Genomic DNA, 16,409 nt, shown 5'->3' with positions numbered 1-16,409 from the left:
ATTGCTTGGTCCTTAAGTGACATTTTTGGCCCTTAAAGGGTTAATAAATTTGTATATGTAGTGTGTGTCTGTCTTCTTCCCTGCGCCAGCTAGTTTATGCAAGTGATGCCAGGCATTTTTTTTTTGCAACATACAGTCACACATTTTATTTTAATAATGTGAATAGTACCCCAGGACTGGTGTGAAGCTGTTGTGGTGCCATTTTTAAAAAATGGAAGCAGGGCTTGACCAGGGCTCTATAAACCAGTTAGTCTGACATCTATAGTGGAGAGATTATAAAGGATTATATTGATGAGTATATTTGTGTAATCAAGATTATGAGTTCAAATCAGCATGGTTTTATGATAAATAGATCATGTCAAACTAATTAGATTCTACGGGGAATAAGTTGATCTGATATTCTTGGAATTTGTAAAGGGATTTTTTACAGTGCCATTTGGTGCAGAGAGCAGAATGCACCTAGTTATACCCCCATTCACATGTGTTCAAAAACTACTTCAGTGTCTCTTATTTGGCATTGTTGCTATTTACCGTAATTTAGTCATTCATCAGTGGGTTTTGGATTGTCTTTGTCCCCATGACATTGATTGCCACCTCCAGCCTGGGTAGTGCACTACAGATGGAGGGGCTGAATGCTTGCTACCAAGCAAATATCCCTACAACACAAAGTGTCATATAGCATCATCTTGGCTGAGTTCAAAACTGATGTAGCAAACGTGTGACATCATAAAATAAGAAAAAAAACGTCCCCATCAGGCAGTATTTACTGCAACCACAGAATGAAGAGACATGTATTAGTGAATTATTCTTTGATTTGTATTTTTTCAGGAAGCTGAAAATCTGGTGGCAAAGAAGATTCACCCTCAGACAATTATTTCTGGTTGGAGGCAAGCAACACAGGTTGCCAGAGAAGCACTTTTTAAAGCTGCAGTGGACCATGGGTTAGTTTTTAATTTTAAATGTAATTGATTTAGTCAGTTCTGTTATAAGCGTTGTTTGAAAATACAATTGAGAATTAACTTAAAGTGATTGTAAAGTTAAGATATTCTGTCAACACTATTTGTAATAAAAAAGTTAATTAACCCCTTAATGACCACAGCACTTTTCCATTTTCTGTCCGTTTGGGACCAAGGCTATTTTTACATTTTTGCGGTGTTTGTGTTTAGCTGTAATTTCCCTCTTACTCATTTACTGTACCCACACATATTATATACCGTTTTTCTCGCCATTAAATTAACTTTCTAAAAATACCATTATTTTCATCATATCTTATAATTTACTATAAAAAAAATTATAAAATATGAGGAAAAAATGGAAAAAAACACACTTTTTTTAACTTTGACCCCCAAAATCTGTTACACATCTACAACCACCAAAAAAAAAACATGCTAAATAGTTTCTAAATTTTGTCCTGAGTTTAGAAATACCTAATATTTACATGTTCTTTGCTTTTTTTGAAAGCTATAGGGCCATAAATACAAGTAGCATTTTGCTATTTCCAAACTACTTTTTTTCAAAATTAGCGCTAGTTACATTGGAACACTAATATCTTTCAGGAATCCCTGAATATCTATTGACATGTATATATTTTTTTTTAGAAGACATCCCAAAGTATTAATCTAGGCCAATTTTGGTATATTTCATGCCACCATTTCACCGCCAAATGCGATCAAATACAAAATATCGTTCACTTTTTCACAAATTTTTTCACAAACTTTCGGTTTCTCACTGAAATTATTTACAAACAGATTGTGCAATTATGGCACAAATGGTTGTAAATGCTTCTCTGGGATCCCCTTTGTTCAGAAATAGCAGACATATATGGCTTTGGCATTGCTTTTTGGTAATTAGAAGGCCGCTAAATGCCGCTGCGCACCACACGTGTATTATGCCCAGCAGTGCAGGGGTTAATTAGGGAGCTTGTAGGGAGCTTGTATGGTTAATTTTAGCTGTAGTGTAGTAGACAACCCAAAGTAATGATCTAGGCCCATTTTGGTATATTTCATGCCACCATTTCACCGCCAAATGCGATCAAATAAAAAAAAAAACGTTAAATTTTTCACAATTTTAGGATTCTCACTGAAATCATTTACAAACAGCTTGTGCAATTATGGCACAAATGGTTGTAAATGCTTCTCTGGGATCCCCTTTGTTCAGAAATAGCAGATATATATGACTTTGGTGTTGCTTTCTGGTAATTAGAAGGCCGCAAAATGCTGCTGCGCATCACACGTGTATTATGGCTAGCAGTGAAGGGGTTAATTAGGAAGTTTGTAGGGAGCTTGCAGGGTTAATTTTAGCTTTAGTGTAGAGATCAGCCTCCCACCTGACACATCAGACCCCCTGATCCCTCCCAAACAGCTCCCTTCCCTCCCCCACCCCACAATTGTCCCCGCCATCTTAAGTACTGGCAGAAAGTCTGCCAGTACTAAAATAAAAGCTTTTTGGGGGGTATAGGTTTTTTTTTTTTTTTAAAATAATAATTATTCTGCTGTATAGGACCCCCCTTAGCCTCCAACCTCCCTGATCCCCCCCCAAAACAGCTTTGTAACCTTCCCTATCTGCCTTATTGGGGCCATCTTGGGTACTGGCAGCTGTCTGCCAGTACCCAGCTTATACAAAAAAGTGCTTTTTTTTCTTAAGTTTTTTTTTTTCTGTAGTGTAGCTTCCCCAAACCCCCCCCCACCACCACCACAAACCCCAACCACCTCATTGATTGTTTTTTTTCTACAGTTTTTTTAAACTGATTGCACCTTTTTCTGTAGTGTAGCGGTTCCCACCCGCTCCCTCCCCGTGCACGCGCCCGCCCCCGCCCTCCCGTGCACGCGCGCGCGTCCGTGCGCGCCCCCGGGCATCCCCGCCCACGATCCCGCCCCCCTCCACATCTCCAGGGCCATCGATGGCCGCCACCCGCCTCCCGGTAATGCTCCCACCCACCAACGAAGGAAGCCACCGATCTCCGGTGCAGAGAGGGCCACAGAGTGGCTCTCTCTGCACCGGATGGCTTCAAAAGGTTATTGCAGGATGCCTCCATATCGAGGCATCACTGCAATAACCGGAAAGCAGCTGGAAGCAAACAGGATCGCTTCCAGCTGCTTTCCACACCGAGGACGTGCAGGGTACGTCCTCAGGCATTAACTGCCTTTTTTTTGAGGACGTACCCTGCACGTCCTCGGTCGTTAAGGGGTTAAGGGCGCTTTCATTCAGCAAAATCATTGTAGACGCTGAAATATATAAATACCTTTTCATTTTCTTATATATTCTGCCGTTTCTCTGCCCGCAATACAGTCTTTTCTGTGTAAAATGATGAATTACGATGTTGCCAATCATATCGCACCCCCTATTTTAAGAACGGATATCTGCTTAAAGAAAGGTGCAATTAGCCATTTTATGCTTTGTCACGCTGCTCTTTTTCTGACATCTGCGGAGACGTGACACCAAGCTGAGGGTTTCTGCGCTTAAATTTTGAATACATTTTTGTAAAGTTCTAAGTCCACTTGATGTTAGAGGTAAAGTCCTAATTTTTTTTTTCTGATTATTAGTAGTCTGGCACCAGGGGTAATATCCAGTCCTGTATACAGAGAAAATATATTGGAATATATTTTTTGCCTTTTGATCAGCTGCTTATTGGCTGATACACCTGTATCATTTCATGGGGACCACATTCAGAGCACATTTTTTATTTTATTTTTCTTAGCTTTTATTGGAAGTTTACTTTGAAACAGAAAAAACGATTTTTTTGTCATCTTTCTAGGATTTTTAAAAGTTATGTATGTGTATGTATTTTATTATTATTTTTAACTGAACTGCATTGAGGTTTTCTTTAAGTTTGTGACCAAATACAATATTAACAATGTAATATTTAATAAGAAAATTTGACACGAATGGGCATATTAGAAATGCAGTTTACATCATTAGTTTGATAGGTTTAACGGATACTCTATTATTATTTTTTTTTAGTTTAGAAAAGACAAATGTTTCTGAACAATCCATGAGAACTGCACAAAATATAATTTTTGGTTTTAGTTAATATTTAATGCTGAGTAATTTCTACAGATTTTCTATATTATCTCTTATAATTTTCTTCTGTATTAATTAGAAATGACGAAGAAAAATTTCGCTCTGACCTTTTGAATATTTCCCGGACTACGTTATCCTCTAAACTTCTCACCCACCATAAAGATCACTTTGCTAAGCTCGCTGTGGAAGCTGTTATTCGGCTAAAAGGATCTGGTAATCTAGAAGCTATTCATATCATCAAAAAGTTGGGAGGAAGCTTGACAGACTCTTACTTGGATGAAGGTATATCTGCCCTTCTTTTGCCTTGAACTTTGTTACATAGAAATATAATATTTGTAGAGATGATACTTTTCAGCAAAGGTGTAAATCATATAGTATATTTAACTTTGCTAGTTCTTTTTGTAGTTTTGTCAGTCATAGCTGGGTACAGATAGATAACTACTTGATAGATGTGTGCATTCTGCAGTTTCTTTCACTGTCTTATGTGGAAGTAGGTTTATTTTCTGTATTGTCTTTTCTGAGACGGAAGTAGGTTTATTTTCAGTATTCTCTTTTCTGAGACGAAAATCTTCTTGTGCAAGTGAATCACACACTAAGATCTGTGTAAAACGAATACTACCTGATGTTCTTACATATGATTTGGGTGCTTACCAATCAGTTTTTTTTAATTTATTTAAATTTTAAGGTATCCCCTTTTTAATGTGATTAAATTTGTCATTCAAGACATGTAAGCATCTTGCAATCTGTAATTCAGTTTTTGGTTTTTCTATTTTGTAGGGTTTTTGTTGGATAAGAAGATTGGTGTCAACCAGCCAAAACGTATTGAGAATGCAAAAATACTGATTGCAAACACAGGAATGGATACGGATAAAATAAAGGTAGGCTGAATGTGTCATACATACATACATTCATTCATACAATAAAGATGTTTTTTTAAAAAAAAAATCCTATTTAAGTCCTATAAATATAAAACCCACCTAAACACTACCTTCCTTTTACTTATTAGATCTTTGGCTCACGTGTACGAGTAGATTCAACAGCAAAAGTAGCAGAGATTGAACTAGCTGAAAAAGACAAAATGAAGGAGAAAGTGGAACGTATTTTGAAGCATGGAATTAATTGCTTTATTAACAGGTAAATACAATGATCTTGGTATTTTATGCATATCTAAGAATATACATAATTGGTGACATTGTAGTGTAAACATTACTTGCTAATGTTGGTGTTTAACCCCATTGGGGCTACTGCCAATACAAAGTCCCACTCAGGAGCCGCAGGAAGCAGCTGTCGAGACAATAAGCAGCAGCATTCACATGGCCCACCAATCACCACCAGCTGTATTCATCAAGGGAACAAAACGCATACAGTATATACAGCACTTTACTAGGACTTCTTCTTCATATGTGCACGTTAGGGATAAGGTTGCTGCATTAACCCTTACTTAATAAAACTCAAGTCCAATAATCCCACAGCACTATTGAAGGCAGTAAATTATTTGTTTATTTGAACATCAGAATCCAAAATATCACAGACGGCAACGTTTCGGGTTATTCACCCCTAGTCATGCATGATTAAGGGGGAATAACCCAAAACTTTGCTTTCTGTGATATTTTGGATTCTGATGTTCCAATAAACAAATAATTTACTGCCTTCAATAGTGCTGTGGGATTATTGGACTTTAGCTTTATTCAGCAAGGGAACTGCAGTCTTTGTGTAGAGCTGGACTTTAACTATTTGTTTAACACCATTACAGGGGTTAAACACATCATGTCCCATGGCAAATAGTGCAAAAATGTGTGTACTACAATGTCTCTTTAAATCTTGCACTGCAGTAGGTCTATACACTGAAGAAGTGTATTGCAATTATTTAACACTCATCTTGTAAGGGTTTTACAAATCAAGATGTTCAAGGATACTTGTTCCTGAACTCCCCTTGCTTTGACCAAATAGGGGGGACACACAAAAAAGCCTGCTTTTATCTAAACAATCTGATTTAAATATGGGGAAAATAAAAGGAACAATAATAGTGAAGCCACATTTTTGGAGCTGGACCATTTTTGGTTTAGCACCCTGGGTATCAGCAAGTGCTACCCAGAGTTCTGAACCAAAAATGGCCCGGTTCCTAAGCTTAGATTCCTGCTTTTCAAATAAAGATAGCAAGAGAACAGAAAAAAGTGATAATAGGAGTAAATTAGAAAGTTGCTTTAAATTGCATGCTCTATCTGAATCATGAAAGAAATAATTGGGTTTAGGGAACTTTCATGATTTCGATAAAGCACACAATTTTAAACAACTTTACAATTTACTTCCATTATCAAAATGTGCAGAAATATGTTATATGCATGCTTTCTGAGGCACCAACTACTACTGAGCATGTGCAAGAGTTGCAGAAAAGATCAGGGTTCCAGCCTCTTACTCTTAAAAGGATCCGTTATTTTTTTACATCAGGGTCCTAAGGTTGTTAAAACAAGTCCATGGTTTCATGTCTAAAAAAGCGAGATTATGGGTACTGTTTTCCAGTTCAGGATTAATATACAATTTCAAGAGTTCTGACCATATTTATGGAAATATCCACACAATATTAAGAACATCTGGTACAATAAAATGCAGAAGAATGCAGTACTCCTGCTACAAAATGTGCTCTTTTCTGTCCTGTGTTTGCTAAGCAAACCACATATATATTTAAAATGTAATAGTTGTCCAATAAAAAAAAAACTTCCTATATGTAAAGAAGAGCGCAATAAATATATTACATTTTTTTTTTTTTGTTTGTTTGTTTTGTTCTTAGGCAGCTGATTTATAATTACCCGGAGCACTTGTTTGCAGCTGCTGGAGTAATGGCAATCGAACATGCAGATTTTGCTGGAGTTGAACGGTTAGCACTTGTCACAGGTGTGCAGCTATATTTCTTATTAGCAGAAATAAGTCGAAATTAAAAAACATGATATAAAATAGAACTTTTTTATTTTATTTTTTTAAATATAGAATTATATCCAAGCGTATGACACCATTTATTGGTAAATCTTTAAACTGATCTTTCTGTAAGATGAGCACAGTTAGGATTAAATTTGCCTTAAAGATCTGTGGGATGTAACTTGTCATTTTTGCTTGTGTTGCTATTTAGAATGTAAATATATTGATCAGTACTTTCTTCAAGGTTTCATATACACCTGGCCTTGGCGCCACAGATCTCGAGATGTTGCGCCTGCCTCCTACAGTTTCTGATGTACTTTGGAATTTTATCTAAATCCTTGAGTTTGTTATTCTATTGCAACTCTTAAAGTGAATGTAAATTTTGATGCTAAAGTGCCCGTTTTTTAAAAATTCGATTAAAAACAGGGGCACTTAATTCATCAAAATTTACATTTCACTCGTGTTGGGGGGGGAAAAACTTAACTTTTAATCTTGACAGCCGCTCCAGCTTCCCCCGGTCGTCGCAAGCCATTTCTGACGTCCGAAATGATGAATCGGTCATTCTCCAATCACGGCTTCCCCCGGGGGATCAGTGTCTGATTCAACGCCGTTATTGGAGGAAGCCGAATTTTTCATTTTAGACCCAGGAAGAGGCTTTGCGACGGGCAGAGAAACTAGAACGGCTGTCAAGATTTAAAGGTAAGTATTTTTTCACAACACTAGTGAAATGTAAATTTTGATGAATTAAAGTGCCCCTGTTTTTAATCAAATTTTTTAAAAATGGGCACTTTAGCATCAAAATTTACATTCACTTTAATTTATGTAGAGTGAAGTACCCCAGAGCTCAGGCAGTAACTGTGTAACCATAGTTTGAACAATAAGAAACAAGTTGAGCAAACTTGTTTTTTTGTTTAAATCAGTTTGATTGAAGCCACAGGAACTCCACCAGGTTACTTTAAAATACATTTATTAAAATGACATGAAACTGATTGAGGTAGTGATCTTAAAGGGATATGAAACCCAAATTGTTTTTCTTTCCTGATTCAGATTAAGCATGCAACTTTCTAAAAAAATTTTCTTTAAAAAGCAGGAATTTTAGCTTATGAGCTGGCCCATATTTGTTCAGCACCTGGTTGTTTTCACCAATCGGCAAGCACTACCCAGGTGCTGAACCAAAAATGTGCCATGTCCTACGCTAACATTCCTGCTTTTTCAAACAGATACCAAGAGAACGAAGATAAATTGATAATAGGAGTAAATTGTAAAGTTGATTAAAATTGCATGTCGTATCTGAATCGTGAAAGAAAAAAATTTGGGTTTCATAACTCTTTAACCCCTTAACGATCAACGTACAGGGTACGTCCTACAAAAAATGTCCTTAACGACCAAGGACGTACCCTGTCAAGTGGTGGAAGCAATCCTGATCGCTTCCAGATGCTTTCATGTTATTGCAGTGATGCCTCGATCGGACATCTATGGCTACAATCGTGGGTGGGCGGCCATCAATGAGAGTTAATCGTAGGGGGGGCGGGATCACGTGCCGGGGGCGGGCGAGCGCACGGGGGGCGGGAGCGGGTGGGGAGCTACCCTATGGGACAATGTATATGTAGCAGAGGGTAAAGTGGGATGGAGGGGGGTTATCCAAGTGATCTGGGAGGGGGTTGGCTATTGAGGGGGGGCAGCTACACTACAGGAAAAATAAAATAAAAATAAAGCATTATTTATGGCAAACAGGGTACTGGCAGACAGCTGCCAGTACCCAAGATGGCACACAAGGTAGAGGGGGGAGGGTTAGAGAGCTGTTTGGGGAGGTTGGGGGCTAAGATGGGATCCTAGACAGCAGAATATGTTGGTTTTGAAAAAAAAATAGATACCTTTTTATTTTAGTACTGGCAGACTTTCTGCCGGTACTTAATATGGCAGGGACAATTGTGGGGTGGGAGAGGGAAGAGAGCTGTTTGAGAGGGATCAGGGGGTGGGGATGTGTCAGGTCGGAGGCTGATCTCTACACTAAAGCTAAAATTAACCCTACAAGCTCCCTAATTAACCCCTTCACTGCTGGGCATAATACACGTGTGGTGCGCAGCGGCATTTAGTGGCCTTCTAATTGCCAAAAAGTAACGCCAAAGCCATGTCTATTTCTGAACAAAGGGGATCCCAGAGAAGAATTTACAACCATTTATGCCATAATTGCACAAGCTGTTTGTAAATTCCAGTGAGAAACCTAAAGTTTGTGAAAAAGTGAACGTTTTTTTCTTATTATTTGATCGCATTTGGCGGTGAAATGGTGGCATGAAATATACCAAAATGGGCCTTTTTTTTTTTTTTTTTTTTTTTTTTGTGGTTGTAGATGTGTAACAGATTTGGGGGTTAAAGTTAGAATAAGTGTGGGGGATTTTTTTTCCTTATATTTTATATTTTGTTTTTATAGTAAATTATAAGATATGAAAATAATGGTATCTTTAGAAAGTCCATTTAATGGTTAGAAAAACGGTATATAATATGTGTGGGTACAGTTAATGAGTAAGAGGAAAATTACAGCTAAACACAAACACTGCAAAAATGTAAAAATAGCTTGTCCCAAACAGTCAGAAAATGGAAAAGTGCTGTGGTCCTTAAGGGGTTAAGCAACATATTCCTTCAGGTAAAATTGTTAATTGTATGTTGTAGACCATGTGACAATGTTAACCAGGAACTTTATACTTTGTGGGAGACGAATCATTCCATCTTGGGAGTCAGAATGCCTTAATTCCTAGACTTACTTTTAAGTCTCAAGTTGATGAGTATACATGTGTATATACATTTCTTTCTCAGCTCCTTAATTCCGATACAGTTGTCAAAAAAGTGGTTCCCCTCTTCTTCAGAATAAAAACTACAGAAAAAATAGTATTGAAGATATGGTTGTTTGTATCATTTTTCTGTTCAGTTAAAAACCTAATATGATTGAAAAAAAACTTGGCTAAAGTATCAAAAGGAAACGTTTATTTTAATAGGTGGTGAAATCGCTTCAACCTTTGACCACCCAGAATTGGTGAAGCTTGGAAGCTGTAAACTGATTGAAGAAGTTATGATTGGAGAGGATAAGCTCATCCACTTTTCAGGTGTTGCACTAGGTAAGATAACAGCTTTTGTTTTCTTTGTTTTAGTTGTGTTTTTTTTTTTCCCCCTCTCTATTCCGTTCTAATTTGTCGAATACAGTACTATATTTACATGTATTAACCTTTTAATTTTATAAAAGCTTTTAATCTATTATAAGTTTTTGTCAAATGCATAAGATCAGCAGAAATGCCCTTAAAGGGACACTGTACCCAAATTTTTTCTTTTGTAATTCAGAAAGAGCATGCAATTTTAAGCAACTTTCTAATTTACTCCTATTATCAATTTTTCTTCGTTCTCTTGCTATCATTATTTGAAAAAGAAGGCATCTAAGCTTTTTTTTGGTTTCAGTACTCTGGACAGCACTTTTTTATTGGTGGATGAATTTATCCACCAATCAGGAAGGACAACCCAGGTTGTTCACCAAAAATGGGCCGGCATCTAAACTTACATTCTTGCATTTCAAATAAAGATACCAAGAGAATGAATAAAATGTGATAATAGGAGTAAATTAGAAAGTTGCTTAAAATTTCATGCTCAATCTGAATCACGAAAGAATTTTTTTGGCTACAGTGTCCCTTTAAGTGTCTACCGTTATTGGGTATTTGTGGACAAATAGGGAGATTTGAAATTCCCATTCATATCAACAAGAGTGTAAGAATTACCTTTTTTTTTTTTTTTTCCACGCTGAAACTTTCTTTGACTTTTAAGGTTGAATAATTTGATCTAGTCATTAAATTAGGATTTTTTTTTGTGTACCAGATAGGATTTAATCTGAATCATAATACTTATTTTACTTTCCCTACATTTGCATCTTATTAAAAAAGTAGAATGCATTGCTTGAAATAATTTTTGAAAACATGAAGGGGGGGGTTGTACTAGCCTTAGTTTTAAAATTTTCAGAATTTGAAATAAAGTAGAATTTATTTTTTTATCACTAACAGGAGAGGCCTGCACTATAGTACTGCGTGGTGCAACACAGCAAATTTTGGATGAAGCGGAACGATCCTTACATGATGCTTTGTGCGTGCTCGCTCAGACTGTAAAAGATACAAGGACAGTCTATGGAGGAGGTATATATATTTTTCATTCCATAGTAGGCAGTTGTGAAAGATATTATGGCTGATTATATTTTTTACCATTTTGTACTATTCTTTTTCTAGGATGCTCAGAGATGCTGATGGCTAATGCTGTGGCAGAGCTTGCTAATAGAACACCTGGAAAGGAATCTGTTGCAATGGAATCCTTTGCCAAGGCTCTGCAAATGGTAAGTAGGATATCGCCCATGAAGTGTTTTGATGTCTAATTTTCAGCCGTTATGAATTTACCCGTATTTCCTTAAGTGACGCACACCCTAAACATGATGTGGTAAGCCTACGTTTTTTGTCATTTTAAGTTTTTCTTCTGTAGAAAGAAAACAATGTATAAGCTTTGAGGGAAATGTAATCTTGAAAATCCTAAAACTCAAGTTAAAGGGACATGAAACCCACATTTTTTTTATTCATGATTCAGAACATACTATTTGTTCATACCATTTTTATAAATAACTTTCCAATTTCTGTTATCTAATTTGCTTCATTCTCTTGGTATCAAAGAATATCTAGATAGGAGCTTGGAGCTAGCTTCTGATTGGTTGCTGAATTTGTATGCTCCTTTTCATTGGCTTGCAAATATGTTTAGCTGGTTCCCAGTAGTGCATTGCTGCTTCTTCAATAAAATATACTAAGATGAAGCAAAAATAACAGAAGTAAATTGGAAAGTTGTTTAAAAAATGTATGATCTATCTGAATCATGAAAGAAAAATTTTGAGTTTCATGTCCCTTTTTTAAATTCCACTTTCAATCTACTGAGTTCTAGCAGTTGGCATTAATTGGGTCCAAAACTCATTAACTCTGCTGGTTTGGCCCCTCGACTGGATGCTTTAAAATAGTCACATATGAGTTTCACTACCTGCTAATATATTTATGTCCAAGTATTAAGTAGAAAATTTAATTATAATTGTATTTATTTTTCATAGCTACCAACTATTATAGCAGACAATGCTGGATATGATAGTGCCCTCCTGGTTTCTCAACTTCGAGCTGCTCATAGTGAGGGAAAATCAACTTATGGACTGGGTAAGAAACTTTTTAGAGATATTGTTTTGTGTATTTAAATAAAAAATAAAGTGTAAAGCATTTTTTTAGAGTGTGAATATGGTCTCAGGTCACTGTGGATATTACATTTTTAAAAGGTTATTAAAAAAGAAACGGATTGTGAACAAAAACCCAGCAAAAACTAGTTTTCTTGCAAAATGAGCACTTAGAAATTATCAGTGTAGCCACTGCCCTCAGGGTGATAACAACAGAGCTGACATCTTGACAACTTAGGTTGCAGTCTGCCTGTTCTGAGCATGGGCAGATCTGACTCTGTATCTAGTCTGTTTAATAGTAAACCAGCTCATGTTACTCTAGAAGTTTTATCACATCTAGCTAGATAAACCTTCCTGTAGAGAACACAACCTCCTTGGGCTGTGATATGAAGCAATGGACACTTAAATTAAGTTTAAAAAAAAAAAGACATAAAAAGTTAAATCTATTTAAAATGAAATTGAATATTTCAATTATTTCAGTTAAGTATGTCACTGCTTAGTTAATTGTAAGCTGCATAATAATGTACGTTCATACCCCAAAGCAGAACACTGTGCAAGCTCAACGCAGAAACTGTAGTATGTCTGCAGAAAGACCGGCCGTGACAGTTAAAAAAAAAAAAAAAAAAAAGACTGCACTTTTAATTTCTACCTGCAGGTGTCACTGTTCATTCTATCTCAGTGTAAATATTTACTACGGCAGACTGACACTGTGGGAACATACAGCAGACATCAGCAAAGCTGTACATGAACCTGTCTTCATGCACATTGAGTAAGGGCAAAAACGCAGCAACACTGGCACCTCAGACACTGCAGAAAAGTTTTCACTATAAAAAAAAAATCTCATTGCAGAAAATGGAAAAAGTTCTGCTTCTGGGCTTTCATATATTTCAATTATTTTGCCAAACGTGTGTGTGTGTGTGTTTTTTTAAATTTATTTTATTTCTATCCCCCCCATAACAAAATTACCCTTGTTAAGCAAGTAACCCTGCTCGCTTCTCTTCCCAGTAAGGTGGTTTAGCACTAACTCATCTTAGTTAAGTTTACAAACCAGTATTTAAACAAATAGATATTTTATTCCTTTCTAATCTCTATCTAATTAGCTAAATAAAAATATATTTATACTGTATATACACAGTATTCACACCTAATATACCTAGCATGTCCACTGCTATTGTAAAGAATGCTTTCCCTAGGACACACCTTGATATTTTAATAGAAAATGTTTAGTTATGTTTTCATTATTTTGACTCCTTTTCTTTGCACTTTAGCTTTCAAAATTCTGGATTTCTCCTATATTGGTGTCCACAGCTTCATCCTTACTTGTGGGATATACTCAATCCCTACAGGAAGTGGCAAAGAGCACACAGCAAAGCTGTCCATATAGCTCCCCCCAGGCTCCGCCCCCCAGTCATTCTCTTTGCCGCTCTAACTAGTAGCATCTCCCCGGGGGTGGTAAAAGAGTATGTGGTGTTAGTTGTAGTTTTTTATTTCTTCTATCAAGAGTTTATTTTAAAATAGTGCCGGCTTGTACTATTTACGTTGCCGCAGAAAGTGAAGAAGATTTCTGCTAAGAGGACTATGATTTTAGCACCAGTAACTAAAATCCATTGCTGTTCCCACGCAGGACTGTTGAAACCAGATAACATCAGTTGGGGGGAACAGTTTGCAGGCTTAACTGCTTCGGGTATGATCAGTCATTTTTCTAACAAGACCCAGTAATGCTAGAAGACTGTCAGAAATTCCCTCTGGGATTGGTAAGCCATTGTTATTAGATTCAGCAATAAAAGGATGGCTTATTTTAAGGGCTTATGCTGGTTGACACTATCGTGGGCTAATCGATTGCTTTTTAGCAAGTTTTCAACTTAAATAGGTGTTTTTTTTTTATCAACTTAAAACACTTTTGGGGATTAATTTGCGCCTGGCACTTAGTTGGACACCTAATTTAGTCAGAAAGGCCCCTCCACTCTGGTATGCAGAGGAAGGAAGCCTCATTTTCGCGCCTCAATTGCGCACTTGTTTTGACTAGCCAGTTCATGCAGCTTCACGTGGGGAGTCCGGAGGCATCAGTAAGGGCTCCAGGGAGGCTTATATTCTTACCAAAGTAATCCTAAGGAAGGTAAAAGCCACAGGGCAAGCTGTGGCAGAGTACTGTAGTGTGTTAACCGGTTAACTGCTGTTATTAGCTCCGGTTTGGGCATTAAGGGGTTAATTGGTCTGAAAATTTGTGTGCAACCTTTTCAAAGCATTATAACACTGTGGCGAAAATTTCATAAAAATCGGATGTGTTTTTGATGGTTTTTTGATGTTTCAGTAATAAAGTGTGCACTTTTATTATTTAAAGAGACAGTAACGTTTTTGTCAAAAATAAATTTTATTGCATTGAGGTTACTTTTAAGTCTGTTAAACATGTCTGAACCTTCAGATAGTCTATGTTCAAAGGCCAAGGTGGTTCCCCCATTAAATTTATGTGTGAAATGTGCTATAGCGTCCAAACAGCTTAAGGACCGTACAATTACACTTAAAGATATAGCCCAAGATGATTCTTTAGCTGAAGGGTGTGAAGATAGCTCGCTATCCTCCCCTTCTGTGTCAACACCAGCTATGCCCGCGCAAGCGATGCCCAGTACATCTAACGCACCAATTGTGATTACTATTCAACAGTTAGTGGCAGTAATGGATAATTCTCTCTCAGCATTTTTATCCAAACTGCCATCTTTTCCTAGGAAGCGTGATTGCTCTGTTTTAAACACAGAAAATGAGCAAGCAGACGCAGAGGATAATTTATCTGTAGTGCCCTCACATCAATCTGACTTGGCGGTGAGGGAGGGCCTGTCTGAGGGAGAAATTTCTGACACAGGGAAAGTTTCTCAGCAGGCAGAGCCTGATGCCATAGCATTTAAATTTAAGCTAGAACACCTCCGCGCCCTACTTAAGGAGGTCCTAGCTACACTTGATGATTGTGATCCTTTGGTGATCCCTGAAAAATTGTGTAAAATGGACAAATTCTTAGAGGTCCCAGTACACACTGATGCATTTCCAATACCTAAGAGGGTGGCGGATATCGTGACTAAGGAGTGGGAGAAACCAGGTGTACCCTTTGTTCCCCCTCCTATATTTAATAAAATGTTGCCAATTGTTGACCCTAGAAGGGACGCATGGCAGACGGTCCCTAAGGTAGAGGGGGCAGTTTCAACGCTAGCTAAGCGCACGACTATACCAATAGAAGACAGTTGCGCTTTCAAAGATCCTATGGATAAAAAATTAAAAAGTTTACTTAAGAAAATCTTTGTTCAACAGGGTTTTCTTCTTCAACCAATTTCTTGCATTATTCCTGTAACCACTGCAGCGGCTTTTTGGTTTGTGGAACTAGAAAACTCGCTCCAAAAGGAGACTTCTTATGATGAAGTCATGGACATAATTCACGCCCTGAAGTTGGCTAATTCTTTCATTACAGACGCCGCTTTCCAGTTAGCTAAATTAGCGGCGAAAAATTCTGGTTTTGCAATGGTGGCGCGCAGAGCGCTTTGGTTAAAGTCTAATTCCTTTCAAGGGTAAGACCCTATTTGGGCCAGAGTTGAAGGAAATTTCAGATATCACTGGGGGAAAGGGCAATGCCCTTCCACAGGATAGACCTTTCAAGGCTAAAAATAAGTCTAATTTTCGTTCCTTTCGCAATTTCAGGAACGGACCGACTTCCACCTCTACAGCCACTAGGCAAGAGGGTAACGCATCCCAGCCCAAACCAGCATGGAAGCCATTGCAAGGCTGGAACAAGGGCAAACAGGCCAAGAAGCCTGTTGCTGCTACCAAGACAGCATGAAGGGGTAGCCCCCGATCCGGGACTGGATCTAGTAGGGGGCAGACTTTCTCTCTTTGCTCAGGCTTGGGCAAGAGATGTTCCGGACCCCTGGGCACTAGAAATTGTTTCTCAGGGGTATCTTCTAGAGTTCAAGGACCTTCCTCCAAGGGGAAGGTTCCACATATCTCGCTTATCTTTAGACCAGATAAAGAGACAGGCATTCTTACGTTGCGTAGAAGACCTATTAAAGAAGGGAGTGATACACCCAGTTCCAACAGCAGAACAAGGACTGGGTTTTTACTCAAACCTGTTTGTAGTTCCCAAAAAAGAAGGAACTTTCAGGCCAATTCTGGACTTAAAAATTCTAAACAAATTCCTCAGAGTTCCATCATTCAAAATGGAAACCATTCGGACAATTTTACCAACGATCCAGGAGGGTCAATACATGAC

General features: G+C 37.7%; 1 protein-coding gene across 1 annotated transcript in view; it reads left to right on the top strand.

Annotated features, from left to right (window-relative positions):
- CCT2 (chaperonin containing TCP1 subunit 2) overlaps positions 1–16,409 on the top strand; it is a 50,367-nt gene that overhangs the window by 11,624 nt on the left and 22,334 nt on the right. The window contains exons 6-14 of the mRNA XM_053716807.1: positions 829–941; positions 4,100–4,302; positions 4,798–4,898; positions 5,027–5,154; positions 6,809–6,912; positions 9,927–10,046; positions 10,974–11,102; positions 11,193–11,296; positions 12,047–12,146. Coding sequence (XP_053572782.1) covers positions 829–941; positions 4,100–4,302; positions 4,798–4,898; positions 5,027–5,154; positions 6,809–6,912; positions 9,927–10,046; positions 10,974–11,102; positions 11,193–11,296; positions 12,047–12,146 — 1,102 coding nt within the window. The remainder of the gene's footprint in view (positions 1–828; positions 942–4,099; positions 4,303–4,797; positions 4,899–5,026; positions 5,155–6,808; positions 6,913–9,926; positions 10,047–10,973; positions 11,103–11,192; positions 11,297–12,046; positions 12,147–16,409) is intronic.

The sequence above is a fragment of the Bombina bombina genome, chromosome 6 (assembly GCF_027579735.1).
Source record: "Bombina bombina isolate aBomBom1 chromosome 6, aBomBom1.pri, whole genome shotgun sequence".
Taxonomy (NCBI): domain Eukaryota; kingdom Metazoa; phylum Chordata; class Amphibia; order Anura; family Bombinatoridae; genus Bombina; species Bombina bombina.
This window is presented reverse-complemented; position numbering and strand designations above follow the sequence as displayed.